The sequence below is a fragment of the Brachyhypopomus gauderio genome, chromosome 17 (assembly GCF_052324685.1).
Source record: "Brachyhypopomus gauderio isolate BG-103 chromosome 17, BGAUD_0.2, whole genome shotgun sequence".
NCBI lineage: Eukaryota > Metazoa > Chordata > Actinopteri > Gymnotiformes > Hypopomidae > Brachyhypopomus > Brachyhypopomus gauderio.
In genome coordinates, this window is record NC_135227.1 from 9,223,021 (window position 1) to 9,249,831 (window position 26,811).

General features: G+C 52.7%; 1 protein-coding gene across 7 annotated transcripts in view; it reads left to right on the forward strand.

Moving 5' to 3' along the window:
- The first annotated feature begins 6,286 nt into the window (after positions 1-6,286).
- LOC143481235 (protein TALPID3-like) overlaps positions 6,287-26,811 on the forward strand; it is a 48,228-nt gene continuing 27,703 nt past the window's right edge. For 6 of the 7 annotated variants that reach the window (XR_013121986.1, XM_076979183.1, XM_076979185.1 and 3 more), the window contains exons 1-10: positions 6,288-6,380; positions 13,122-13,194; positions 13,435-13,692; positions 14,647-14,815; positions 15,110-15,292; positions 19,024-19,220; positions 19,648-19,731; positions 23,951-24,067; positions 26,063-26,247; positions 26,506-26,606. Coding sequence is in view for 6 of the 7 variants with exons in the window: in XM_076979183.1 (XP_076835298.1) it covers positions 15,118-15,292; positions 19,024-19,220; positions 19,648-19,731; positions 23,951-24,067; positions 26,063-26,247; positions 26,506-26,606 (859 nt within the window). In the remaining variant the exon portion in view is untranslated. Of the gene's footprint in view, positions 6,381-13,121; positions 13,195-13,434; positions 13,693-14,646; positions 14,816-15,109; positions 15,293-19,023; positions 19,221-19,647; positions 19,732-23,950; positions 24,068-26,062; positions 26,248-26,505; positions 26,607-26,811 lie in introns of all 7 variants that reach the window. The other variant, XM_076979188.1, reaches the window with a different exon arrangement.

Sequence of the window (26,811 nt, forward strand, 5' to 3'; positions counted from 1 at the left end):
TGGCGTGCTGATAACGTTCAAGCATTCTGCCGCGACGTGGATCGAAAATCAATAGTGAAATGTGTGATGGAGACACGCCCCCTTAGACTGTTGTAATAGGCGAGTTCTTTCTGTTGATTACCTGCTCATCCTTACACATCGGCAGCTCTACTAAAACGGCTGTAAAATCCACAGCCTTCCCAGCGCCACTTTGATAGGACGCCTGTCCTCGTGATGTATGTATATTTAATGACCCTGACCGTCGTCTCAATGGCACGTGCCCACGTGCGGCTGCTCGTCTATGTGACATGAAAATTTCGCCCCTCGATCCGCTGGAAGGAGACATTAGCATAGCTTGACCTCTGCAGGGGCATTACGCTCTCCTTCCTGCCTGCGTCTGCACCCTAATCAATTTGTGCAAGATCAAATAGCCTGGCATCTCCTCTGTGCCCCCCCCCTCTTCAAATGGATTAGCTTCTTTTGTGGCGTCTTAAAGCTGATTGAAAGCAGCGTGCTGTGTGGAATACATCAGGACGCCCAGCACGCCATGCGCTGCCTCTCTGGGCTTCATGTTTATTTATCACCGAGCCCTAAAAGGCGAGAAGCAGCCTCTTCCTCTCCGCTCCTTCTGTCCCGAGGACATAATGGCTGCTCGGATGAGACGATTGTCTAAGGCGTGAGCCAGTGCTGCTGTCTGTCTGCCTGCCTGCCTAGCGACAGATCAAACGCGATGCGGCCTCGGGTTAATTCAGGCTTTTCAACATCAGACACTTAACCTTGAGAGAATTGTGCTGTTTTGTCTATAATTCATATCTTACACATGCAGACAATTAGGAAGATTGGATCTTATTATGTCGGAGCTGTGTTAACTGTCAGTCGGCTGAGAGAGTGTAGACGCACGTCCCCCTCAGAGCTGACGCTCCTCGGCATGCGTGCGTCCTGCTATTGTCACTACATTCGTTTCTCGGCCATGTTTAACCAGTGGGAATGAAAGTACAACCCTGCAACTCCAGATTGCTCTGTACAGGTATGGGATGTTCTGTGCTGTGGCCGTGTTTAAAGTAGACGCTATATTCTGTGCATACATGTCATGTGCAAACCATAAAACGAACCTGTTCGAGACTTCTGCAAAGTGCTGACGATGTTCCGCTCTCTCTAACAGTACAGACGGGCCTGGTTTTTTATTTCTTCCGGCTTTCTTTTGGTTGATTTGAGATTGTTCTCGCTGCTCTTTAAGCTCAGAATGAATGTGGGGCTCTTTGTGGAGCAGAGGAGAGTGTGATGAAGACTCACAGGCTTGTGTGTGTGAGTTGGGGGGGGGGGGTGGTATGGGTGGTGTGTGCACATGCATGCATAGATTCATTTAAAAGTGGTGATGGTGTGGAAAACATTAGGGGCAGGTAACCATGCGGGTGGTTGGATGGATGGGTGGGTGTGTGTGTGTGTGTGTGTGTGTGTGTGTGTGTGTGTGTGTGTGTGTGTGTGTGTGTGTGTGTGTGTGTGTGTGTGTGTGTGTGTGTGTGTGTGTGTGACGAGGTGTGTGGGTTCTGCTGTAGCTGTGGGCTGAAGTTCTGCTTGGCTACAACTGTGGTGTGCTGTAGATGTTGACTGAGACCTGCAGGACGGAGGAGGTAGCTGTTGTAGTTGTGTGCTGAGGTCTGCAGGATGGGGGGGCTGTAACTGGTGAGCTGTGGGCTGAGGCCATCTGACTTGTAGCTTCGACCTTTAGCTCTGGGCGAACAGCTGTAAGGGAGGCCAGCCGTCCTGCACTGTTTTTCTCTTCTCCTTCTTTCCTTCTTCTCCATCTCTTTGCCCTTTAGCGTTTCTTTACCACCCCTCCATTTATTTCTCTTTCCTGTTTCTTACATTTCCACTCATTTCTCATTCTCTCTCAAATCCATATTTGCATTCTTCCTTCTCAAATAATATTTAGGTGTAGACAAGCTAGTAGATCATGACACTGGCTGTGTTTTCTCTGACTGCTCTGTTAAATAGTGCCCTTTCTCCAAATAAGCTGCTAAGAGCACTTTAATTTTTCTCATATGTTCGTTCTCACACAACTGACTTCCTCTGTTTATACTCCTGAGGGAGGAAGGGGGTTCAGTGTGGCGTCAAACTACACAGACACATCCTGAACCAAACGTGTCCGACAACCAGCCTGAGAGGAACATCCACCCATATTACATTTGAGAGCTTTTGGCATCATAACATGCAGTATCCTGAGTGTAACAGATAGCTATTTCATTGTGTCAGCTCTGTGGCAACTGCACCTCTTGGCCTGTGAGTGACAGATTTGGAAATTGTTTCTAAATGGTCTCTTTCCTGTCAGAGGCGAAATAGCCGTCTGTCTAGAAAGTGTCTTTGTATCGTTTCGAATTGCTTCGTGTGATTTCGGCAAGCGGAAAAAGCGCCTCCGTGTGATTTATTGCCCGTATGGTAGACAAGCACAGCAGTGTTGGAGACATGGACTTCACAGTAATGTTAGATGAACAGGCAACCTTACACTATGAAAACAGTTTGGGCCGCGGGCCCCTGGCTGGACACTGGCGAAGCCCCTCGTCCAGGGCCCCCGAGCCCCCTCATTACAGAGCACTGCCATGCCAGGATAAATACATATTTCAGCTCCAATATGAGCTGATTTCAGTTTTACGCCTAACCTCGCTCAGGCGCGGCGTAACGTAAACAGAGCTGCTCAGACAAGTGCAGGAGAGTGCACGCAGAGGGCAGCCCTAGCAACGCTCCCTCGGCTCCGCCTGTGGGCGGGGCCTCTGTAGCCTCATGGCTAGATTGTGGCCCTTGTCCTTTAGCTGACCTTCACGTCCATATGGCAGACCCACTCAGCCCCTCCCCCCAACACTCTGACTTCATCTCCTTTGCAATTGATTTTCTTTGCCTGCTTGAGTGCTTTCTAAGGTGTAATTGATTGAATATGAAGACTCCTCAGGTCCCTGTCGACTCACAGTTTCATCCATGGTAATGAATAGCTAAACTGTCCTGCGTGGACCCTCAGGACTCATATTTTAGCTTTTGACACATGCGTATGAGGTTTAAAAAAAGCTTCTGCAAGTCAGGTCTTGAGAGAGTGTGACTGTGTCTCATCTCTGTGCCCAGAGTCCTAAATTATGATGAGTACCAGAGCGTTGCGTGAGGCATGGCTCACACAGCCGTGCCGTGGACAGCCATGACTCAGCCTTATCTTTCTTCTTCCAGAGAAGACCCACCCAAAGCATCCGTCTCTCCCGCTGGACAGGGCCGGACAGTCTCCACTTTGATCAAACCTCCAGGAAGGCAGGAGACGGTGGGTTTCCTCAGGGACGTGCCCCTTGTGAGCCACGGCGCTGGGGAGGGCTCCTGCTCTTCTGTGCAACAGGGCCTCAGACTTGAGGAGGAGACGAGGAACCTGATCTGGGTAAGCACAGCACTGCGACGCGTGACGTCGTCTCTGTAGGAAAATGACGTTTACCGCCGTAGTCCGCTGCTTCAAATTCTAAAGGCATTAATGACATTGCTAACGTCGTCGTTTTGTAGACCAGTTCATTTTTCATTTTTCAGTTCATTTTTCTTGTGCTAAAAGGCCCTTCCTGTTAGCACGCCGGCCTCCCTGTCCGTCCAGGTCCGTGCGTGGATCAGCAGGGTGACCGTGTCCTGCAGCAGTGCTAGCCTTTCCAGCACTGTGCTCCAAGATGTGCTAATCTAATTGGAGCAGGACACTGATCAAATCAAGCTGGGCCTCCGACCCCTGGGCCTTGCGTCTCGGTGGCCAGACAGCAATTTTCCAATTGTTTCTTTCCTCTCTCCCTCCCTCGCTAATAAATTACAGCACTTCTCCCCTCCACCAAATGTGCCACTGCCTGTTTCCATCCATTACAGTCCCCCCCACCCCCCCTCCACCCTCTATCCCCCCCCGCCTGCCCCCCTCCACCCTCTATCCCCACCCCCGCCCCCCTCCACCCTCTATACCCCCCCGCCTGCCCCCCTCCACCCTCTATCCCCCCCCGCCTGCCCCCCTCCGCCCTCTATCCCCCCCGCCTGCCCCCCTCCGCCCTCTATCCCCCCCGCCTGCCCCCCTCCACCCTCTATCCCCCCCGCCTGCCCCCCTCCGCCCTCTATCCCCACCCCCGCCCCCCTCCACCCTCTATACCCCCCCGCCCGCCCCCCTCCGCCCTCTATCCCCACCCCCGCCCCCCTCCGCCCTCTATACCCCCCGCCCGCCCCCCTCCACCCTCTATCCCCACCCCCGCCCCCCTCCGCCCTCTATACCCCCCGCCCGCCCCCCTCCGCCCTCTATACCCCCCCGCCCGCCCCCCCCCGCCTAGGCATTGGGTTTCCAGGCACGCACCAGCTGCGGCTGAAAAATTCCATCAGCCAAGAATAATGTAGCAAAGGCAAATGACACATTAGCATATAATTGGGGATGCGGGATTCGGATGCACTTTGGCCCGGGAACGCGTGTGCGAGTCCGTCTGTCGGAGCCGAGGGAGCCTGAGCCGGAGTCCGCCGCGGCGAGCCTGCTTTAATGGGACGCCACTCACACACACACACACACACACACACACACACACACACACACACACACACACAGAGGACAGCGAGGAGCCTGCTCCCGCTCATGACAGCTTCACGTCCTCCACACATGCGTCCGCAGAAGCAGGGCCCTCTCCCATAGTGCACGCAGCCATGAAGGGGGAGGGTTGAAATCGGGAGCACGGACGGACGGACAGATGCTACTTAGTCTGCTGTACTCTGTGTGATTGTATCTGTTTTAGTCTTAATATAGTGCAGTTTTAATATATCCGTGCTTTCACGTATGTTACGCAGTTTCAGTCAAATCTGGATTTCTACGATGCTTAGTAAAAGCCACGATCAGCTCCCTCCTTTCGGCTCCGCTCTCTCTCCCACAGACTGCTGATGCGTTTCCTGTGCAGAACGTCGATCCATAGCGGCAGGAGCAACCCCCCCCCCCCCCCCACCCTGCCCTCTCCTCCCCCCACGCACACCCCTTCTCCATGGTGTGTTTCCCATAGCAACCTCAGCCTCTGCAGTGCCTGCGGTGTGAGCCTTCTCCTCCGTTCACGCCGTCCACAGCAGACCCGCAGACACAATGGCACCTTTTGTAGCCTGCAGGTTCCAGCCGCTCTGTTACACACGGACCTTTCAGATAAATCAGTGCTGTTATCTCTCTCTTCCACCTGGCCGAAAAAGCTAAGGCACAATGGCTGTGGAAAAGCACCTCCACGCTGTGTAACCCCTCTCCGAACACAGCAACACAACCTTGTGCAGCTCTCTCCTTTGTTAAGGTTTTTTATTTATTTATTTCCCCCCCCACCAAGGTTCATAATTGCCATCATGGCTTGAGAGGCTTCAATTGTGTCGTTTGTAGCTTTTCAGTGAATTACACACACTCCGTATCATGCAAATTGGTGTATTACCCGTTTGAACAAAAACACACTGTTTAGTGTCGGATTTAACGCAGCGCCCGAAGCATCCGCTGCCTCTGACCTGATGTGGCGTGGGGAAGGACGAGACTTTTAAAAGTGCTCCTGCCGTGTCCAGCACGGTCTCAGAAACCCCGAGCTGAGTGTGTGTGTGTGTGCTGAGGGGTTTGGAGAGGATGAAGGTGTGCTGCGTCCCCCGTCAAGGGTGAGGAAGGTGCGATCGCCTCGGTGAGGGATTTACGGAGAGCCGCTAGATTTATATTCCGGGGGAGGGTGTGAGAGAGAGACAGCCAAGGTCCCTTGGCTCCATACATGGACACGCTCACCGAGAAGGAACGTGACATGTTTGCTACTGGGGGTAATTGCAGGGATAACACAGTCCTGACATGAGGCTTAGATTGCTTTTATTCTGATGTTTAAGCTGGTTCTTCTTGATCATTTTCTTCAGTAACTGCCCAACACCCCTGAAAACACAGGTTTGTTAATAAAAAATATGCCAGTCATTTTTTTTTTCTTGTTCTCATTTGTGAGCCAAAATGTAGCTGCGTTCCCTGATGGCTCTGTCGCCAGTCCTTATCACAGCTGTTTTTGTTGCCTATTGTTTGTTTGTCATGTACGCTTCAAAAAGCCATTCACTCACAAAAACTGCAATGTTCTTTTCTTTAAGCTACAAATTGCTTATCTCTTGAATCACCATTCTGCGAAACACACAGGGCTTCACCCCCCCCTTCTCCTTCCTAGACATCTGAGCTGGGTGATGTGGTCCGTCCCAGCGTTGTTCCTCCATCTCGGACCAGTATGCTCCAGATACCGCCCCCCACCCACCTCCATGTTTGAGGATGCAGGGGTGTGTCCTGAGGCAAGTCAGACAAGGCCGGAAGGTTCTGGAAGAGAACCTGCAGGCCATTTTGAGAGCCAACGATGAGAGGTGCTCCATACACAACTAGAGGCACTGGCTGCTAACAGGTATGATGCATGATGGTGGACTGTAACTTCAATATGAAATGATGAATACTTAAGCTTTACTAAGTTTTTTTCCCACGGCACTGGTGATGTCAATGATCGAATATCAACCCAAAAGGAAAATGTTTTGTCCTGTTCATCCATGTTCTTGAGGATAGCCGAGGAGATTGGCAGTTTAGCCGCCTCTGAAACTTGTGTGCTTGGGCATCTAGTCCCTGTGTGATCTTGATTGACAGCTGGCCTCAGAGCACACTCCAGGCAGGAAAGGGCTAAGCCAAACGGAACCATCACCATGATGGGCGGCTGTCAGCCCAGTGCTTTATGCACCTCTGCCCAGTGCTAATGTATTCAGCCCCAGACTTCAGCTGCGAAATACTGGGCCCCATATATGCCATGGGCTCACCCACACTGCATTCATGTATTAAACACAGAAAACTGATCATTTGGTATAAGTTGGACCAAGAAGGTCATCAGACGTTGGTTTGGAAGTGGTGCTTACTGAAAACAGCTTCCATCGCCACTGCTGAGTTTCACATTACTGCCAAGTGGGAATCCCCGCCAGAGATTTGAGTGGCAGAGAAAGTTTGCGATTTACACCGATCAGCCATAACATTAAAACCACTGACAGGTGAAGTGAATAACACTGAATATCTCATTATAAACTCTTGTGAAATTGTGGAATATATTACACAGTAAGTGAACAGCAGGAAGAATGTGCAAGTGTCAGGATCTGAGCGACTCTGACAAGGGCCAGAGTGTGAAGGCTAGAACTGGGTCAGAACATCTCCACACCTACAGGTGAAGTACTTGGTACCTACCAAACGTGGTCCAAGGAAGGGCAACCGGTGACCCGGTGACAGGGTTGTGACCCGGTGACGGGGTCATGGCTGCCCAAGGCTTACAGATACGCACAGGGATTGAAGACTAACCCATCTGGTCCGATCCCACAGAACAGCTACTGAAGCAGAAATAGCTGAAAAAGTTAATGCTGGAATATCACGGTTTCAGAACACACAGTGAGTCTCAGCTTGCTACATATGGTTCTGTGCATCCACAGACGGGTCAGAGCAGCCATGCTGACCCCTGTCCACTGTGGAAGTGCTTAGAGTGGGCACATGAGCACCAGAACTGGACGGTGGTAGAAAGACAGTGACCTGGTCAAAGATCACAAGGTGCTGCCTTTGTGTCCAGATTCCCTCAGTCCTCTCAGGTGTTTGCAGAATGTACTGAAAAACACATCCAACCCATGGCGGCCGCACCGCCCAGCTAACAGGACCGAAAGGATCTACTACTAATGTCTCGGGGTCAGATACCACAGGACACCTTCAGAGGTCAGTGTGAGTCAGTGTGAGTCAGTTCCGTTCAAAATGCAGCATGAATATAAATTTCATCAGATGTAGAAGATCTGCCAATTTCTGCTGCATCATAATTCAGTCTGACCCTTGGCCGCGCGTGCCTGTGTGTGGGGGTGCCTGTCTAGACGTATCGCTGATACACCCTGATGCTTTGGGTGCCAGACAGGTCTCATTTGTTTGTGACTTTTAGGAAGGAATGTGGCATTCAGAGAAGTGGCGGTAATGGTGGAGAGGGGCGGCACTGATGTCTGTGGTGGCCAAGAGAGGGTGACGGTAACTGAGCACTAAAGCAGTCTTTAAAAAACTGAAATGGAGAAGGCTGCCCGAAGACTCCTGTTCCATGCTAATGAGTGTGTGTGTGTGTGTGTGTGTGTGTGTGTAAGGGAAGCAGCCCTGTATCTTCTGGATGATAGCTCCGTCAGTGTGTATGGTGTAGATCACAGCAAACACGGGTTTCTGAAGCAGTGAATGAGAACAGTTTGAAGCAGAATGACAGTAGATGTACTGACTTAACCAGACTGAGTCTCACCATGGCCAGCTGGTGCTGTGGTTCTGGTGCTGTGGTTCTGGTGCTGTGTGTCTGGTGCTGTGTGTCTGGTGCTGTGTGTCTGGTGCTGTGGTTCTGGTGCTGTGGTTCTGATGCTGTGGTTCTGGTGATGTGGCTCAGCGGTTTCCCTCCCGTCTGACGCTCCTCAGCCCAGAATCCAAACCCTCCATTAGAAATGTCAGCCCCGCTGGTAATTGTCTCCCAAATGGCAAATGCAATCAGCTCCGCTCCTAATGTGGGAGCTTGAAAACACAAACATGCTGATTGATGCGGCTGCCTCCGTCTGCTGTAATGGCTTTGATCTTTTCCTTCGTCAAAAGGTCGTCGCAACAGATGCGGCGTTCTCTGTCCCCGCGCTCTTCCTCTACACGCCTCACCTCTCGGGTTCTTCCCGGTGACCGTCCGCGCTCCGGCGCCGTGGGGGGGGGGGGGGGGGGGTTACGTGGCGTTGCTCTGTCGATCCTTGTGTGCCTGTCCATGATGGATTCATTCATTTGGGCTTCTGACATTGCAAAACGAGGCTGAAGTTGAATTTTATCCCTGCCATCCATTTCACTGAATTATTAATGGAGCCATTTGCAAACCTGAAAGTTTTCAACCTCTTCTTCATTATGCACCATGCCTAAAAAGTTGTAGACTACCTTTCTCTGGAGTAAAAATGAGCCCTATCCCATTCTGAATCAGTTTGTAATTATAGCCAGTGAAATTCCCATGGAGGGCGTTGCATTATTCAGCAGGTGGTTGAAACCTGTCCACTCCTCTGCTGCTGGGATGCACTTCCTGGCCTTTCTGACACAACTGCACTCTACCAGTTATCAAGTACCCACATCTGATCATGTCTAATGACATGTCATGACATGTGAAGGTGACACCTGATTCAACCCAAATATTACCAACTACACTGGTCAATCTATTACGCATATGTTGCTTGTGCCACTCCTCCTAAGAGCACTTGGTCTTTATTACAGTCCCAGTCCAGAGCAGGTCTGTTTGGTGACCCCACAGTTCATGTCTCTCATGTTGCCAGTAGTTTATCACCCCTCGTTATCGCTTCACCAGTCATTCCACTGAAATGCTGAACCACACTGACGTCATGGCTCAGTCCTCCTGATCCACATACAGCTGACTGCATCTACTGAGATTAACAAGCTAGGCTTTATCGTTTGTCAGACAGGGAATAATGACGAGAAGGGGCAAATCAATGAGTTGCGTTCATCAGTAATAATTGTGGTTCGTAGAGAGACTGAATTTGCCTTGATCTGTGTACTCCATTCCACTGAGTACAGGGGTGTTATTCAAGTCTCCCTTAACTGTTACGTGATATCGTGAACCGACAGTGAATTACAAAGATGCCTTTTTTGGGGGGGTTCTGCTATGGGTGGTGGGGGGTGGTGTGGACAGGAAAGTGGTGTTTGGGTGTGTGGGGGGTGGTGTGGGGTTGTTATTTGGATGTGGGGAGGAAGGTGGTGTTTGGGTGTGGGGGGAGGAAGGGTGTGTTTGGGTGTGGGGGGAGGAAGGTGGTGTTTAGGTGTGGGGGGAGGAAGGTGGTGTTTGGGTGTGGGGGGGAAGGTGGTGTTTGGGTGTGGGGGGAGGAAGGTGGTGTTTGGGTGTGGGGAGGAAGGTGGTGTTTGGGTGTGGGGGGGAGGAAGGTGGTGTTTGGGTGTGGGGGGGAGGAAGGTGGTGTTTGGGTGTGTGGGAGGAGGAAGGTGGTGTTTGGGTGTGTGGGGGGAGGAAGGTGGTGTTTGGGTGTGTGGGGGGAGGAAGGTGGTGTTTGGGTGTGTGGGGGGAGGAAGGTGGTGTTTGGGTGTGGGGGGAAGGTGGTGTTTGGGTGTGGGGGGGAGGAAGGTGGTGTTTGGGTGTGGGGGGGGAGGAAGGTGGTGTTTGGGTGTGGGGGGGGAGGAAGGTGGTGTTTGGGTGTGGGGGGGGAGGAAGGTGGTGTTTGGGTGTGGGGGGGAGGAAGGTGGTGTTTGGGTGTGGGGGGGGAGGAAGGTGGTGTTTGGGTGTGGGGGGAGGAAGGTGGTGTTTGGGTGTGGGGGGGAGGAAGGTGGTGTTTGGGTGTGGGGGGAGGAAGGTGGTGTTTGGGTGTGGGGGGGAGGAAGGTGGTGTTTGGGTGTGGGGGGAGGAAGGTGGTGTTTGGGTGTGGGGGGAAGGTGGTGTTTGGGTGTGGGGGGGGAGGTGGTGTTTGGGTGTGGGGGGAGGAAGGTGGTGTTTGGGTGTGGGGGGAGGAAGGTGGTGTTTGGGTGTGGGGGGAGGAAGGTGGTGTTTGGGTGTGGGGGGAGGAAGGTGGTGTTTGGGTGTGGGGGGAGGAAGGTGGTGTTTGGGTGTGGGGGGGAGGTGGTGTTTGGGTGTGGGGGGGAGGTGGTGCTTGGGTGTGGGGGAGGAAGGTGGTGTTTGGGTGTGGGGGGGAGGAAGGTGGTGTTTGGGTGTGGGGGGGAGGAAGGTGGTGTTTGGGTGTGGGGGGGAGGAAGGTGGTGTTTGGGTGTGGGGGGGAGGAAGGTGGTGTTTGGGTGTGGGGGGGAGGAAGGTGGTGTTTGGGTGTGGGGGGGAGGAAGGTGGTGTTTGGGTGTGGGGGGGAGGAAGGTGGTGTTTGGGTGTGGGGGGAGGAAGGTGGTGTTTGGGTGTGGGGGGGAGGAAGGTGGTGTTTGGGTGTGGGGGGGAGGAAGGTGGTGTTTGGGTGTGGGGGGGAGGAAGGTGGCGTTTGGGTGTGGGGGGAGGAAGGTGGCGTTTGGGTGTGGGGGGAGGAAGGTGGCGTTTGGGTGTGGGGGGAGGAAGGTGGCGTTTGGGTGTGGGGGGAGGAAGGTGGCGTTTGGGTGTGGGGGGAGGAAGGTGGCGTTTGGGTGTGGGGGGAGGAAGGTGGCGTTTGGGTGTGGGGGAGGAAGGTGGCGTTTGGGTGTGGGGGGAGGAAGGTGGCGTTTGGGTGTGGGGGGAGGAAGGTGGTGTTTGGGTGTGGGGGGGAGGAAGGTGGTGTTTGGGTGTGGGGGGGAGGAAGGTGGTGTTTGGGTGTGGGGGGGGAGGAAGGTGGTGTTTGGGTGTGGGGGGTGCTTTAGAATGCTGTTTCACTGGATCATTTTGCTCTGCTCCCCTTTTGCAGTCATTATGTTTTCCTTTTTGTGAAGGGAATGTGAACGCATTGTTGCGCTGAATGGTCTTTATAGCTCATTTTCCACCTCTTATTTCTCCCTTCTCAATCCAGGCAGCTCGAATATTCAGCAGAATAAAAGCTTCAAACGGGTTCGAGCTGAGGCACGGTGGTGTGTAAATGGCGGACGGCCTGCGGGGGTTAATTGAAGGTCATTTTGAGCACTCAGATCAATTGTGCTCCATTTGGAATCACGAGTGTCTTCAAGCATCATCTGATTAGGCAAACCCATCACGCTGCAGACACTTGACGAGCTGGAGAAATGCTGCACTGTGAACACGAGACTTTTGATGGTCAAAAACGCTTTTAGGGAATACTTGTGCACATGCACAAGTACATGGTAGTGTGTGAGGGGGTGTTGATGTTGCAGATGTATGTAGGGGTGTGTGTGTGCGCGTGTCTGTCCACACGTTTCTGTGTGTGTGTGTGTGTGGGGATTGGGGGGTGTCTTGAGGGGATAGTATTTCTGGAGGTTGGTGGTGGATGAGAGAGGCTCTGTGCTCTCCTGTGCTCCATAGCCAGCTGTTTGTTCCTCCTACCTGGCTCGGAGCCAGACTCTGTCTGCTCTGCCCAGAAACAGCCCTGTTCTCCTGGCATCTGAACTTCAGTGGTAGGCCTTTCTACCACTGTGAATCCTCTGTGTGTGTGTGTGTGTGTGTGTGTGTGTGTGTGTGTGTGTGTGTGTGTGTGTGTGTGTGTGTGTGTGTGTGTGTGTGTGTGTGTGTGTGTGTGTGTGTGTGTGTGTGTGTGTGTGTGTGTGTGCGTGCGTGCGCGCATGTGAGTTTGAGTGTGCGTGTGGGTGCATGCGCATGCACACATTTGTGTGTGTGAGTCTCCGCCAAGGCACAGTCCCAACTCTCCCACACACACACACACACACACACACACACACACACACACACACATACACACAGTACTTCTACTTCCAGCCCTCCTGTGCTAAGAGCTCTTTCCCTGAAGCCCACGCAGCGACAAAAAGGAACGAGAGAAACCGAGAGCTTGAACGAGAGTGAAAAAGAGGAAACGGAGCCGTGCGTGGCGGCCGAGCGCAGACGTGGTCTCCTCCGCGCTCAGTGAGTGGGAGAGAGGCGTTCGGATGGAGTGTGTCACTCTCTCTCCCCCTCCACCCGTCTCCATGATTTATTCACTGCAATAAGTGAGGCAGGAGCAGGCTAACAGGCCAGCAGACAGCAGGGCATTAGCATAATGTGTGCTGTAAAGAAGTGCTAGTGCATCCTGGGGGTCTCGGAAAGATATATGGCACATTTAGATTAGCTCTGCCCGCAGATATCACTCCTCATTGTGATTAATGCAGTAGTGTCATCTCGCACACTCGTGAACTGAATGCATGAAGGATCCCGAGCTGTCTGCAGTGTGTTTGCGCTTCCTTCCTGCCTAAAGGAAACACAGTTTTTTCCCACACCGTTTTATGGCAAAAAAAAAAAGCACGAAAGCAGAGAAAGACAAAAGCATGACAGCCCAGCACCCGATCAGCCCAGCACCCGATCAGCCCAGCACCCGATCAGCCCAGCACCCGATCAACTCCACACCAGAGTAACTTAGCACCTAGCTTAGCACTGGGCCAGCAGCCGGCCTGCCCAGTACCCCTCCTGCCTGGGCGTGCGTGCTGTGGCGATGTGGGTGTGGGTGTGTGTGTGTGTGTGCAGCTGCTGAAGGCTGATGGCCTGTGCTCCATCCTGCAGGGATGCCGGTGAGGAGCTGAGAGTGAAGAAGACTGTTGATGCCTGGATTAGCACACTGAGCAAGGAGATCGAGGTGAAACTTACGTCATACAGGACTCCATTACTACCAGTACTACTGTCCATTGTTCAGTACATACACACACCCACCGTGTCTTTGATAATACCATCCAGTATTCATGCACAGCATATAATTAGTGATTTTCATGATGAAAGTTTAAATCTTTGATAAAACAAGTTATTAAATATAAATTATATTAATTATAAATTATATAAATGATAAAATATAAAATATTGTGCATGTTTTGAATTGCAGGAGGAGTTGGAGCAGCTGGGCTCTGCTGTAGAGAGAGTCCGTGCGCCAGCAGAGCGCCCGGCTCCCCGGGTTCAGGGCCGCGGGGGCGGGGCCGGGACTAGCAAGGGCGGGGCCAGGCCCGGCAGGGCGGGGCCAGAAGGGAAGGGAGCCGCCGTTAGGAGACGGCCCTCGGAGAGGGAGCCCGCCACGAGCAGGCACCCTCCCGTCCAGCGAGGCGCCTCCCCTGTGAGGTGCGGGGCGGAACGGTGCACGCAGACGGTGAGTGTGACCTCCGCGCCCGACCTGACGCATCATCACCCCATTCCACCCGTGACCTCTTCCTCTCTAACGAAGGAGTGCAGTTAATTAGTCGTGGTGGTGCTCGTTTGGAACAAACACAAATTAGAGCCTGATGGAACATATTGCCCAGGCGCTATGTCATAATGTATTCAGCACAGTCTGTCAATAATACATTGGTTGCCATGTTAATGGTATAAGACGGTATGTAAATAGCGCGTGACTGCTGTGCCGGGGGTCACCGCGGTTTTCCTCCGCCGTGGTATTCATCTGCGGCCCGCGGGCGTGGAGCACCTGCTCGTCCTCTCTGGGTTTTGACACGTGGAGACAGCGACCCAGGGGCCAGGCACGCGTCCGCCCATCTGGACGCGAACACGGGTGCTCCGGCCTCGCTCTGTCTCGCTGTAGCTGGATGAGACGTCCTGGGCACACACTCCGCCTCCCACACGCGTGTGCAGTAAGTGCAGGGCGGGAGGCGGGAGTTCTTATCTGTGTTTGGCCGGGACCTGCTCCACGCTAATGGCTGCACACGTTTCCTGTTGACGGTGTAAAACACGGTGAGCCTAGCAACAGCGGCTGCGACTACGGCTCACTCAGCTCTTACCTTGTAAGGCGCCCTGTCCCCCCCCCCCCCCCCCCCCCACTCCCCGCCCTTCTATCCTATCGGCAGACAAATCCAGCTGTCAGGAGCCTTAGCAGCCAGTCAAAACAAGCGTCTCCGTAACAATGGAAAGTGGAGAGCAGTGTGGATGTTGACACTAAGGGTTTGAGGCGAGGCTGCTTTAGGTGCGCGGTGGGTTTGGGTAAACAGTCGTGCTCTCCGCCTGCCTTCCTGGTTACGTCCCCCTGAGCAGCTCCATTTAATGGGCTTCAGCAGATGTTAACGGGGTGATGACTTTGTGCGGCTGAGCGTGTGCGCTTTCCACCCGCCCCCAGGCCACGCCGGCGAAGTGTGACGATGACGAGGCGTACCTAGCGAAGGTGTACGGGCGAGCGCTGTACGACGGCCATCGCCGCACCCTGAAGAAAGGCCCCTACCTGCGTTTCAGTTCCCCCACGCCGAGAACCAGAGCTCAGCGTCCCAAGCTGATCGAGAGTGTGAAAGGTAAAGCTGTGATACACAGGGCTGTGCCTGTACAGTCTCAAGCGTACAGTCTGGTGTACAGGATGCCCTGAGCCACCGGTTCTGGAACCAAATGGTTCTGCCTGCGTGAAGCTTTGATACTCTGATTGGTCCCATGCGCCTGATTCTGCCAGCAAAATTAGGTTGTCAAATGAACATAAACAGATATTGTGAATTTGTGACATGGCGTTTGAGTGTTTAGAAGTGTCTTTTATTTTTTTACACCCATCCCGTTGTCTCTCGCACTCTCTCCTCCCTCCTCAATCCTTGCCTCAGGTGTGAAGATGAAGTCCTCCAAGACCCAGACCAGCATGTCGGGGGTTGGCACGGTGTCCTCCCTCCTGCGGCCCACGCCCTCCGAACCCCAGTATCTCTTCAGCCCCAGCAGCCCAGCCCAGGAGCAGCTGGCCCCAGGCTCCCCGCTGCGGGGCTTCCTCATCCCCATGGCCATCCCCCTGGGTAAGCTCCTCCCCCTCCCAGAAATCCCTCACCAGCTCCGGCTCGGCGCTAGTGCGGTACACACGAGAAGAACGCTGTCCCTGATTCTCTGTCCATAACTTCAGCCAACTCACAGAAGACTCATCCACTTCAGCCTGTAATTGGCCCAGACCTCATTAACTCCCTGTCAAGGTCGTTCGGTTTAGACCTGTAAAACGGTGGGGGTCGAAGGTCGGACATCGAGGTGGTGGGCAGGGTCAAATGTTTGGACCAATGGTGGTCATAGCAATTATTGTGCGTTTTCAAAAACCGGGCCTTGACGTGCCCATCTGTGTCTTAATGACGAGACGTTAGCGTCTAGTGCAGTGTGCGGTGGGGTCATGACCTTGTGGGAGATGCAGGCGCGTCCCTGCCTCCTGCCCCTCAGCCGGCGCCACACGGCTCCTCGTCTGGCCGACGTCGTCCTCTCAGCTGCTGCTATCACACGGGCGTTTTAGCTGTGTGAGTTCGGCTCTTAATCACGGTGGAGTGTGAACGCCACCTCCCTCCATAGGGCTCCTCTAATCACCTCAGTGCAGGAGTTGATGTGTCATCCGCCGGGCCCCCCGTGTCCAAACCCCAGCCCGTCTGCCACCTGACCTGCTACTGTTCACACGCCGATGGACACTGATTAGCCACACTGGCTACATGCATTTTTTATAATTATTATTATTTAGTTTTTTACAGTTTTCACACAACTGCAAATAGCCGACTGAAAACATTTTGATAATGATATTTTTTTCCATCATTTTCAAGGACTGTGAGCTCTGGCATTAAAATAGTACCCTGGTTTGGTTCTAACCAAACCGAAGCCATTAATAATCGCCGTTTCCGTCTGAAGAAGTAGTTTAATGGGATTTTAGAACAAGCCTCTTCATCTCCTCTGTACCCCTCATCAGCTCCTGCAGCTAGGGGGCATCGCTGAGCCCCTAACCAGGCGGGGTATCAGAATGGTATCAGAAATGGAGTCAGTGGGCAGAGCGTAGATCAGTGCTGCTGGGACAGCAGGAGGCCATTTTGTGCACGTTTGCCTGCCGGCTAAGCTGATCTGTGCTCCAGGCTCACGCTCCTCTAATCACATCTGCAATGCGGTGGCTGTCATGGGCCTGGGAGACGGGCGGCTTCCTGCGCTGCTCGCAGGGGAAGCGAAGTCTCCCTCACTTACAGCAGCCCTTCATCTGTCCAGCAGACGTGTGTCCTTTATTGCAGGAGACGTACTCGAATGAGGCGTGTACAGAACAACAAGGGCTTTGTTGATCACTGACTCCTTAGAGCGTGATGTTCTGTGTAAGAGCAGAGGGATCAAACGTAAGTTCTACCTGACAATCTACCTCTCCAAGCTTCTGCGTCATTTATATACACACACACACACACATACACACACGTTATATTGCAGACAAACGTGACGTCGTTTGCGTTGGCGTGTTTGAGCTGTCGGACATCGTTGCTCACAGGAAGAGAGTTTCTAACAGTCTGCACAGACCACGGGCACCGTATCGGGGCGGGAGGGTTCAGAGTCGTAAGCCTGCTACACTCCATGTGGTGTGTGTGTGCGCGCGTGTGCATGTGTGTGTGTGTGTCGGAGACAAACCCCGGTGGAAAGTTCCAGACTCGTTAATAATTTCCCAGCATGTGCTGCAGTGCCGTGCAGTGTGGCTGTGGGGGGAGCTGGCCTTCCCTGCCCCCCCCCACTGGAGCTTAGAGCCGCCCTATTTTCCTGCTCCATGACTCCCCGGAGAGGACAGTGGGATTGGCAGAGGCCCCCCGGGAAGTACACAGAGTCTTTCATCTGTAGCAGCTGTTCAGACAGGCACATCCGCAGACTGCCCTGAGTTCCAGAGGCATGGAGGGCGTCTCCCCTCAAATCTCCTTATGAAGTTACGCATGGCGAATCGGGGAAGCATTCCAGTCGCCTCCGCGCTCGGTGATAACAGCTCTGCCTGGAGGACGAACCGGCACTGTTTGTCATTTAGAATTCTGAATTTGAAGATGTGATTGTCATTTAAGCTATAGAGATAGAATGATGTGTGTTTTTAATCACAGCTGTACACTAATTTAATATTTTATATTTCACAAACATTTCTGAATATAGCAGTCACGCAGCTCTCTCCAGAGCACTACGATGTTCCTGTCGTGTCGGGGCGTCGTATTACACGTTCCTGGCCATTTCCCAGTGTAAAGTACCACATCTGTCACTTACTGGTGAAACCAGACTGGGCAAATGCCACACACCAGTCTCGCTGCATGAGACACACCGTCTCACTAGCACCTGTCTCACTGCGCGGCCCATGTCGAATCAGCGCTGCCAAGCACTCCTGCCTAAGAACTGCTAAGCACTTCCCTGTGCCACATGGCCCGTGATTGGTTCCCTCTGCCCTCTGCTGCCGGCGTCGGCGCTGGGCTCAGCTGGCGTTCTCGTCTGACTAGACCCATCGACCGTGCGGCCCGCGTCTCGTGTTAGTAGAGCTGTGGCGGGTTCCTCCTCGCCCTGCCTTCCCCACACGCGTTGCGGTTGTGTCGTTCACCATCTTGGCTTCACTACCCCGTGGTGACCTCCCTCTGTCTCCTCCTCCCTCTATCTCCTCCTCCCTCTATCTCCTCCTCCCTCTATCTCTTCCTCTTTCATCGGCCATCGCTGCCGCATCCGTAAGCGAATCGCGTTCCGCTTCGTCCTGCTCCTCAGATGGAATGCTAATGAGCTCTCGTTGCTTTTAACAGCACCCCCCCCCCCCACCCCCCCAGCAGTTACACAACTCAGCCCACATGTTTTCCATCAGATATTTTTGTGCTCCAGATGAGTCAGAGTCTCTTGCTCCTGAGCCACTGTTTGGACGCCCTTCAGCCAAATTATGGAAATCATAAAACTCCTCTGTGTTCGCCTCGCCTCTGAGCAGAGGGCCCCAATAACACGCCACTCTGCCAGCAGCAGATTTATGTAAATGCGAGGCTCCTCGTTGGCCGTTAACGTGGCGGGGCCATCTGCGTTGGGGCGAGCGCGTGGCCACTAACCTGCCTCCACGGCAAGAGGGGCGGGGCCAGGCGTACGGCGAGATCCGCTAACGCACTCTGGCTGAACCCTTTGTCTCCCGGTCTCCTTCCAAAACAACATGCCAGTCATGCAGCTGGGCCAGCCTCCCAGCCTGGCAGATGTGTGTGTGTGTGTGTGTGTGTGTTTGGAGAGTGGGTGTGACCGTGTGTGTGTGTGTGTGTACTGTTTGTCCTTTATGACCTCTCTTGGCTAAAGTAATAGCTAGCTGTGCTATTTGTTGCAGCTGCTGTGAGGGGTATTCTGTCTTTAATATGTTGGTGATGTGAAAGCATGTGGGTGTGTGTGGGTGTGCGTGGGGGTGTGTGTATGTGTGTACTTGCGCGAGCGAGTGTGTGTGTGTGTGTGTGTGTGAGCAGCATTTTCTCTGGCTCAGAGGGGAGGAGGAGCAGGGCTGCTGGGCTTTTTCACAGAAGCAGGGTCACGCTGTCAGGTGCATCAGGAGTCTGGTCACACGCCCTGCGGAAGGTTCCGGAACAATGGCCCACAAGGCCACACTGCAGGCACAGAAGCTGGTCATTTTTTGTCATTAGCAAAGCACCCTCTTGTCTTTCTCGAGTCCGTGGGTCCCAGCTGGCTCGCTGTCTATCCGGCTGACTGTCTTTGTGTGGGTGTGCCGTGTGTGTGTAAGCATAAGGCACATTTTGTCCTGTGTGTGTTCCTGTAGGTCAGCCCAGAGTGGATGGCCAGGTCCCTGTACCCTCACGGGTCATCCTCAGTGACAAGCCTGCTGTTGTGACCACCTCAGTCCATCGTGCCCCTGGCCCCGCCCCCAAACCGGCCCCTCCCATTGATAAGCCCAACACGGTCCTTCTGGAAGTGCGCTCCGAACCCAAGAGACCCGCCCCACAACTCCAAATACAGGTAAGAGCTCTGGAGCCCTGTTGCCTTGGCAACGGAACCAACAGCAATGTCTCTGTTGCACCAAAGACGGTTCAAATGCGCTAACATGTCCCCACCTGCCAGAGTGAACACGTCGCAGGCACTTGTGCTCAACACAGATATATTTACACGACATTACACATCCCCACTGCTCATTTAATCTGTCCACTGCTGGGAGTGTGCTGGTCTCACTGCAGTGTGGCTAACGTGTGTGACTCTCTCACTGTCTCTCATGCATGTGTATTCTCTCTCTCTCTCTCTCTCTCTCTCTCTCTCTCTCTCCCTCCCTCCCTCCCTCTCTCTCCCTCTTTCCAATTTTCTACGTCTCTCTCTCTAATTCTCTACCTCTTTCTCTCTCTCTCTGTCTGTCTGTCTCCTTCTCTCCCTCTTTTCTTCCCTCTGTGTGCAGGTTCAGCCTAGCGTGAACATTGATGGTGTAAAGGTTGCAGGTTCTGCTCCATCTCCTCCTGTTCTCCCTGCTCCACCCATCCAGGTAGGAGCCCCAGTGAACCCCAGCGCACACACACACCTCCACTCTCCTCCTCTTTACACGCGCCAGCTACCATTCAGCTGTAGTAGAGTAACCTGCTCCACATTCATGCCTGACCACCCACACTTTTTACCAGCTCTAGTGTGTGTTAGTGCAGAGTCTAGATTACAAGAGTGTGTGTTTGTGTGTGTGTTTGAGGGGGGGTTGGGGTTGGGAGTGTGAGTATGTCTATGTTTGTGTGTTCTGCGTGTGTGCACACTGGTGTGTGCGTGTGTGTGTGTGTGTGTGTGTTGAGAGCTGTGTGTGTGTTGAGAGCTGTGTGTGTGTGTGTTGAGAGCTGTGTGTATGTGGTTATGTGTGTGTGTTGAGAGCTGTGTGTATGTGTTGAGAGCTGTATGTGTGTGTGTGTGTGTTGAGAGCTGTGTGTATGTGGTTGTGTGTGTGTTTGTGTGTGTTGAGAGCTGTGTGTATGTGGTTATGTGTGTGTGTTGAGAGCTGTGTGTATGTGGTTATGTGTGTGTGTTGAGAGCTGTGTGTATGTGGTTATGTGTGTGTGTTGAGAGCTGTGTGTATGTGCGTAAATGCAGTAGAAGACTGGAGACATGCTTTGGGACTCTCATGCTTGCTTGTATCACAACCCTTCTTCCCCTAGCAACACAGGCTCTAATGTTACTGCTGCCCCTAGCAACACAGGCTCTAATGTTACTGCTGCCCCTAGCAACACAGGCTCTAATGTTACTGCTGCCCCTAGCAACACAGGCTCTAATGTTACTGCTGCCCCTAGCAGCACAGTCGCTAATGTTGTTGATGCCCTTAGCAACACAGGCGGTAAAGATACTGCTGCCTTTAGCAACACAGGTGCTAACATTACCGCTGCCACTAGCAACACAGATGCAAATGTTGCTGCATTTGCATTCACCCATTCGTTTTTGGCCTTTCCCTAGCAACAATGGCATCATCATTACTGCTGCCCTTGGCAACCAAGGTGCTGATGTTACTGCTGCTTCTCACACAGAAGCCACAGTTTCTGTGTCACTGTCTGTGTTAGCATGTACATGTGCGTCTGTGTGTGTGAATGTGTGTGTGTTAGCACGTACATGTGCGTCTGTGAGTGTGTCTGTGTGTGAATGTGTCTCTGTTAGCGTGTACATGTGTGTCTGTGTCTGAATGTGTGTGTTAGCTTGTACATGTGCGTCTGTGAGTGTGTCTGTGTAAATGTGTCTGTGTTAGCGTGTACATGTGCGTCTGTGAGTGTGTCTGTGTGTGAATGTGTGTGTTAGCGTGTACATGTGCGTCTGTGACTGTGTGTGTGTGTGTGTGAATGTGTCTGTGTTAGCGTGTACATGTGCGTCTGTGAGTGTGTCTGTGTGTGTGTGAATGTGTCTGTGTTAGCGTGTACATGTGCGTCTGAGTGTGTCTGTGTGAATGTGTCTGTGTTAGCATGTACATGTGCGTCTGAGTTTGTCTGTGTGTGAATGTGTCTGTGTTAGCGTGTACATGTGCGTCTGTGAGTGTGTTTGTGTGTGAATGTGTCTGTGTTAGCGTGTACATGTGCGTCTGTGTGTGAATGTCTGTGTTATCGTTTACATGTGCGTCTGTGAGTGAATGTGTGTGTTAGCATGTACATGTGCATCTGTGAGTGTGTCTGTGTGTGAATGTGTGTGTGTTAGCACGTACATGTGTGTCTGTGTTTGCATATACATGTGTGTACATGTGCATACGTGACCAAGTGTGTCTGTATGTGGCAGTATTTGGAGGTGGATTTTGGTTTTGGCCTAGTGCCAGCTATAGTCCAGCTAGGGTCTTTCTGTAAAAAACAAGTTTTCATTGATCTGTCGGGCCTTGTGTTTGTGTGTGTATCTGGTGTGTGTGTATCTGGTGTGTGTGTGTGTGTGTGTGTGTGTGTGTGTGTGTCGTGTGTGTGTGTGTGTGTGTGTATCGTGTGTGTGTGTGTGTATCGTGTGTGTGTGTGTATGGGTGCTGTGAACCGTGTTTCGGGGCAGTGGGCCGTCATCCTCCACTCCTGCTCCTGCTATCTCAGCCTCTGCAGTTCACATCCTGTTGCTAGGCAACACATGCGGCTTGGCAGGGGGATGTGGGCTTTCTGGGAGTTAGAGGGAGGATGGAGACCTCTGCGCACCTCTGAGGAGCAATTGCTGCTGAGGGGCTCTGAGGAACCTGCTCTGAGGGGACTGTGTGTAGTTGCATGCTTGTGAAAGTGTGTGTGGGTGTGTGTATTTGCATGCCTGTGAAAGTTTTGTGTGTGTGTTTGGTACCGTAACTATGGGCAGTGTGATTCCTGCACCAGCCCTGACCAGGCACAGATACATCCTGGGTACTTCCTGGACATCTCAACTGCTGTCATACTCCTGCCCCCCCCAGCCCCCGGCTCACTTACTCCTGTCTCTCTTTGTTTGTCTCTGTTTATCTCTTTCTCCCACTTTCTCTCTATTCCTCTCAGTGTCTCTCTGTTTGTCACAGTCTCTCCTGTATCTGTTTCCTCTGTCTGTTTCTCACACGCTCACGCTTTCACTGACTGTCTCTCTCTCTCTCTCTCTCTCTCTCTCTCTCTCTCTCTCTCTCTCCCCCTCTCTCTCTCTCTCCCCCTCTCTCTCTCTGCATCAAGCTACGTGCGTATCTGTGACTCATCAGCTGGGTAGTTCTTGGCTTTATCAGCAGTCGAGCGCACAATGCGTGCGCACACACACACACACACACACACACACACACACACACACACACACACACACAAACCCAATCTCCCAGTTGCAGAAGCTTTGATTCTGACGCAGGCTCTCAGGCCAAAGCCTCCCGTGCCCACATAAAGGAATTGAATATTACCACACCTCGTTAGGCAGGCCAGGACAACACACACACACACACACCAGGTATGCTGTTCCTGCAGGCTTGTGTGGGAGCCCAGAGCTGTGTGCTCTACACAGACGGGTGCGGTTGATCACTACACTCCCAGCAGTCCCACTTCTCACACATGCGTTGGATTGCTGTTTGATTCATGAAGAGATACAGTCCATGTGCATGTTCACATTGGTGTTTTGTGTGTGTGTGTGTGTGAAATAGAGAGCAAAAACACAAACATATACATGTGCTTAGAACAAGCTAATTTTCCTCCGTTGAGAGGGCATGTGTTGGTAGGTCATGTGTGTCTGAGTGTGAAATGTGTACGTATGTGCATGTGTGTGAGAGTGTGTTGTGTGGGAGGAAGTGTAGTTAATGTTGGTGTGTGTGTGTGTGTGTGTGTGTGTGTGAGAACGGGGAATGGTAGTGAAAGTTGTAACTCCGTGGTCCACTGCTGCAGGCTGCCTCTGCTCTACAGTACATTCTGTTTTCACAGGACACACACACACACACACACACACACACACACACACACCCTACTCCTGCACACATACAGAGAGGGAGACAGAAAGACACATACACATAGTTCCCGTGTAAGAGCACACACACACACACACACACACACACACACACACACACACACACACACACACACACACACACTGAGCAGTCTCCTCTTCCCACGGCACTTCTTTGTGTCTGCGCTGTGTTCTAGCATACACAGCTGCACGTTAGCAGCTACAGTACTCCACACTGTACAGGGTGTCTGTCTCTCTATTTGTCTTTCTCTTTCTGCCTGTCTGTCTGTTTTGCTACAGCTCTGTCTTGTGCACAGCGCACGCATGATTCCTGCTGCCCTGTGTTACCATAGCAACGCATAGACAGACACAATGTTTGTGCACCCCATCCCACCCTCCGCCCCCCCCCACGCTTTCACACACACAGATCAACAGCAGCACCAGGTCATGACCTTTACAGCCAGAGAGCATGTGTGTGTGTGTGTGTCTGTGTTTGTGTGTGTGGTTATGAATGTGAATGTGTGTGTGTGTACCTAGTTAGGCTGAGGGGACAGTAATTGTGCTGGGCGCTAAATCAGAGTGACGAGGATTATGGGTAAGAGCGTGGTAAGGCGGTGCCGCGGGGGGTGGCAGGAGTGGACAGTGGTGTGTGATAATTGCGTCTCCCCCAGCCCTGTGTGAGCGTGCATGGCGCCACGCCCCCCCCCCCCCCCCCCCCCCTCCTGCCTGTCATCAGGACCTTTAAATCATTCAGACCCATTATGAGCATGTAATCCTGTATGCCGGTAATGACGTGGCGGTTCACCGATGCTTTGCTGCCCCTCCTCTCTTCACACGTGGGCCCCCAGGCAGGAGCGAGAGCCCGTACCTGCCCCGACAAGGCCCAGCAGGAGGACCAGCAGGAGCACCAGCAGGAGGACGGCTTCCCTGGCTCCAGGTTCTTGGGCGTCGCAGATGTCAGTCAGGTAAACGCAGCCGAAGCAAGTTTCTGTTCTAACTCCCTAGCGCCCCGTGAGAAGGTCACTCTCTCGCCAGCTGCGAGGGCGGGGCCCTGGGCACCTGCTCCGCCTGGCTCCGCCCCTCCCCGAGAAAAGCGCTTCAAACTGACACAACTGCAAAATACACGGCTGATTGACCGCACACTGAGCAATAAGCAGCCAGGTCTGCTGAGCCGAAAGGCTGAACCGAAACACCACCTTCATTACCCAACCCAAACCCCAGGAAAAAAAGCCCTCTGAGGTGAATGTCGATTCCGACAGACAGTATTGGAAGAGCATATAGATTGCGCGCACACACACACACACACACACACACACACACACACACACACATTCTCCCCCACCCTCTTTTTCTGTTGAAATGCCGCCCCAGTGTTGGCTGTTCAGGAATTCCTGTCCCACGGCGGTCGGCCACTCTCACACAGACGTGAAGCCCCCCTCCTGCCTTCAGCGCTAACATGTGCGGCAAGCTGCTCACCATATTGGCCGTGCGGTGGCGTCCGGCGTGTGGCTGGGCCAGACGAGCCACCCGTGAGCCCAGAAGCAGCCCCGGCCGTCATTAGAGCGCAGGAGCCAAGGAGGGCACGTCTCCGGCTCTCCCAGGACTTCACAGCTATTGGACATGGAGAAAAGAGTGCAGCTAATGAAAATAAAAGAGGTTTGGGGGGGAGAGAGTGGTGGTTACACTTCAGAGGAGATGAGCTGTTCCACATTGCCCCCTTTTGGTGTTATGAGCAAACTGCACCCTGAGAACATCAGCGCTAGTCTTCGTCCTGACACAGGGGTGTGGAGCCGGCTGGACCTCAGCACTACTACTACTTCATTTATTTGTTGTGTGCTGATGGATCTCAGTGGATGTTTAATGTGTTAAGTAGATTTTATTTTCTTCCGATTTAAAACAAAAGGCACATTTTAGATTTGCACCTACAAAATGCTAAACCATGATTTACACTTGCTTTACACATGACTGAAATTTACAGTTTTACTAGGGAACATTGTATCTGCATCTGTTTTGTCATCATTCGTTCTCTCGGTACTCGGTGCTCTCTGAGTATCTTTACAGCTTGTTGTTAGCATTTGGGTTGCAGCTAAGAAGTTCAGGTTGCATCTGTGTCAGTACTGCCTCTTTTGTTTCCATAGCAATTAAGGTCAGACATATTGCTCCAGCAATGTAAACATTTTCCCATCTGTGCAAGACTATAAAAGAATCGAACTGCTATGTGTGTGATTGCCTGTAATTTAGCTTTTTAAACATTCCAGTCAGGGCTGGCCCTGTTTCTCCCTCTCAGTCTCACTTGCTCTACCAGCTAGCAACTGAAGGGCACAGCCACTCCGGGCCAGAGCCCATTAAAGCAGCCTCCTCCCCACAGCAGGGCCAGGTGCCCAGTGCTAAAATGTCATTCCTCTAAGTCCCCTCACGGGCAGTTTTTTTTCTTTAATGGAGCCATAAACTTCAAACAGACTGAATGACTTGCCAAAAACACAGAGTTTTTGTTTTCTCCTCTCTCTCTCTCTCTCTCTCTCTCTCTCCCTCCCCCCCAACTACCCCGGTGTCTTTGTCTGGAGCCTGGCCATTAGACGTGGCTGCTTGGTGCATGCTTGCGTCCCTGAGGCTGCCTGACGCCGGGCCAGAGGAATCTGCACACACTGCAGCCTGGTGGGCCCGGGTGATGGGAGGCCCCACGGGTCTGCGCCAGCATGAACGCCACACACACACACCTCCCACTAGTCCCTGCTCCGCTCCGCTACGGCAATATCCAGCACTTCCAAATCACACTCTGTCTAGCAAGTTAACACTCATCGGACTAACCGTGCATGTCATCGCTAATGAATTTGGGATGTGGACGCTTGGCATGCAGAGAGGAGGCACGTCTAGATCGTCATGTGGAAGTTGAGTGCTGTTCTGTATCCAGAAGCTTCCTTTCAACTCCGGTGGTTTGGGTGTTTTGTTATTTAATGCAGGAGCCGGAGTTGGAGACGGAGTGTCTCGGCAGCCCTATAGAGCTGAACGGGCTGCCCTCTGCCCCAGCAGCCCTGTACCACGGCCCCGCCTTCCCCCTGCAGCCGGCCCCGCCCACCCTGCACCCTGAACAAGGCCTCGGCACCACCCAGAACACACTCACGCTGGAGGACAGGCTTGTGGACTGGTGAGGGACTCCCCCCTGCTCACACAATCAACCTTCGGTACAGGAAGCACGATTTAAAGAGCTCCTCTCCACTGCAAATGAAGAAGCTGTAAATGATTGTACATGCATAACCGAGATTCAGTTTCACATATGTTAAGTATGACCGAAACTCCTTCAGATTCTGGTGTTTGGTATGTCTTTTTTTCTTATAGCTGACATTTTAGCAAAGGGATGGTTTACAGGTTTTGTGAGTGGAAGTGGTTTGGGTTTCTCATTTAGGGTTGAGCAGCAACTCATGGCTAGGGTGATCAGTGGGATGTTCCCTCCCCCGGACCCAACCAACCAATCAGAGCCAGCGGAGAGTGTGACATCAGACATAGGTAAGCCATGACACTTCGTTTAAGACGCCTGTCATTTCGGTGGACGCGGGGCTGCTGCGGCAGTGTGGTTGGCCTCCACTGTAAGATCTATTCATATTCATGCTTCTTTCTGTAGTGTTGCATCAACCATTGGAGATGATGAAATGAACGTGTCACTTTGCAGTCAAATATTCAAAGCAAACAGTAGAAGTTGTGCGGCTGAGCT